The sequence below is a fragment of the Squalius cephalus genome, assembly GCF_949319135.1.
Source record: "Squalius cephalus genome assembly, chromosome: 6".
In the NCBI taxonomy this organism is placed as follows: Eukaryota; Metazoa; Chordata; class Actinopteri; order Cypriniformes; family Leuciscidae; genus Squalius; species Squalius cephalus.
Window position 1 is genome coordinate 1,428,308 of NC_137127.1, and position 2,500 is coordinate 1,430,807.

The 2,500-nt window shown below is 39.4% G+C and overlaps 1 protein-coding gene across 2 annotated transcripts in view; it reads right to left on the reverse strand.

The window, feature by feature from the left end:
* Nucleotides 1-848: 848 nt before the first annotated feature.
* The window catches only part of LOC307160055 (uncharacterized protein), a 99,586-nt gene continuing 97,934 nt past the window's right edge, over nucleotides 849-2,500 (reverse strand). For both annotated transcript variants that reach the window (XM_079873861.1, XM_079873862.1), the window contains exon 5: nucleotides 849-1,359. In XM_079873861.1, coding sequence (XP_079729987.1) covers nucleotides 1,210-1,359 — 150 coding nt within the window. In that variant the 3' untranslated portion in view covers nucleotides 849-1,209. The remainder of the gene's footprint in view (nucleotides 1,360-2,500) is intronic.

A 2,500-nucleotide genomic window follows, 5' to 3' on the forward strand; every position in this document is an offset into this window, starting at 1 on the left:
ATCATTCTTTCATATTGGAGCTCATTCATTTTAAACCAGCATTAGCTCAACACGTTTGCATTACAGTGTGTTCATTCTCGACTTCACTGAATACACTCGGTCTGCGCATTAAAATCTTCATCCAATGCAGAAAGACAAATATTCAGAAAGCGACAGACACATTAAGGCCATTCTGCAAGCATGCAATTGCATTAAAATACAGTCTGTGGCTTCCATTTACTCTTCCGTGAGCATTTGGAGGTTTATAAATAGCTGGATCTCAAAATACATGATTCTGCTATCATTTAAACTGATGCGTTGAAGTTCATTTTTATCAGATTTTTAATCATGAGTCCAAGGCTCCAATCATGAATATTTGATTGCATCTTAGTTTCCTAGATGTGATTTGCAATCTTACATTTCAACGCAGAGTTTATCGCAACTACAGCATGAAGTGATCAACAGGTGAAACAAACAATAAATCAATGAAACTGTTTGCTTTAGTTTAACTGGAATCTTCTCTCCTTCATTTGACGTGTCATTCCGGTTCAAGATAAACTAGTGAAACAAACACTACAAGCAGCACTAAAACCACAAATACCACAAAATCATGATCGTACATTAAGATTAGTAATTTTACTACGTAACTTATTTCAGCTTGTTGCCAAGACAACATTTCCAATTTTCTAACTAAAGTATGTTTTTCCAACTAATATTATTTTATTTTTTATTTCAATTATTGAATACATTTTAGTTTTAGTTTACAGCATCGGGACCCCGGTCCAGATCCGGCCCACATCTGGAACACTTGTTTAAGAATTATGTTGTTTTATCTCATTTTAAAGACATAAATTCGACAGGAAGTTATTTTGGCATCACTATTATAGCTTTTATATTTTATGTTCATTTTAAATTTAGTTTAAGTTTTTATTAATTTTGTTGTCTGTTTTTGTGATTTTTATTAGATTTTGTTCATTTTTTTATAGCAGGTCTATATATACCCACACGGGCCGGATGTGGGCCGGATCTGGGCCGACACTGTGTTGATGTCTGGGACCGACCCGTTCACTAGTGCAAAATCATCAGCTAATCATGACACCCTGCAGGGATATTTGCAAACAAGTTCAGCACAAAGTCTCCTCAAACCAGGTCCCACGGTTAGTGGCCTCCAGAGCTGTCACAGCGAGCAATCTGATTGGTTCGGGGGCATGTCAATCAAACGCTGCTGGCCTATGAGGCGTGAGGCTGGAGCTCATGCCAATACGCCGTCTCCACCTGCGCCCGGTTGCACATCTCACTCCAGTGCTGGCTTCCCACATCAGAACCGTCCTGGCCAATCAGAACACGGCCCAGAATGCAACTCTTCGAGTATCGCCTTCCCTGTCAATCAATAACAGAGCCATGTCATTGTAGAGGGAATGCACTGACATCACTGAGCGGCAGAAGAGCTGCAGAGCGACTGGATTTAAGGGGAGAAACTGAGAAAACGCGTGTAAAACTTGAGTTTAAACTAAAGGTTGGACTCGATATAGTGTTCCTTACAACTTCCCAGAGATCCAGTGATCATGGATATTAACATGCAGCAGGAATCGTGTTTCCTCACATTTATATGAGCCTGATTTCCACGCCGGGGAAATACATAAAGCAAATTTGCCTGTGAACGCTTTATATAAACACAATATAGGTGTAAATCCATGTGATCACTCATATCAATGTATATTACAGTTTTTCTCCATTGGTTTGGCTCATTTCTTTAAACAGAAATTACATTCTCAAAACTCTAAGATCATTTGGCAAAACAGTCTTAAAGTTCAGCACAACACTATAGCTCACTTGCAAAAGCTCATATCTCTCCCAAAACTGTTCATTCATGCTTCAAATCTAAATTCCTTTCCCATGTAAAGAGTCAGTGCCACGAAAATGGCAAAGATCCTTCTCAATTGCTTTGGCTCATTTCTTGAAACAGACCGGACATTCTCAACACTCTTGGTGCTTTTGCCAAAATAATGTGGATGGTTCGGCACAACACCATGGTTCACCTGCAAAAGTTCATACCTCTCCCAAAACAGTTCACTCATGTCTCAAATGTAAATTTCGTTCTCATTTAAACAGTCAGTGCCCCCAAAATGCTTCGTCCCTTTGGCATTGTGTAAGCACTGCAAGTCAAAATGTTTAGATGTTTTGTCACTATGGCAGAGGACCATTGAAATATTCCTCATGTCCACCTTTCAGTCTTAGCCCAGTCCTTCATTGACAATGGTTACTGTACTGTTTTTTGTCTAGCTAACAGAATACAGTTGTGTATAAAACTGAAATAAAGAAATAGGATTTTAGGGTAAGAGTAGCCTCCAAGGTTTGACATCACACATTGCACTCATACTGCCAAGGAAATTGTAACCATTATCATTCACACACATAAAGTAATGGAGCATGGAGCAGGGACCTCTGATCTTGAGCCCGATGCTCATACACTCTCCACCTCCAAGCGGAGAAATACTCCTCAATAGGATTGAGGAAAGGA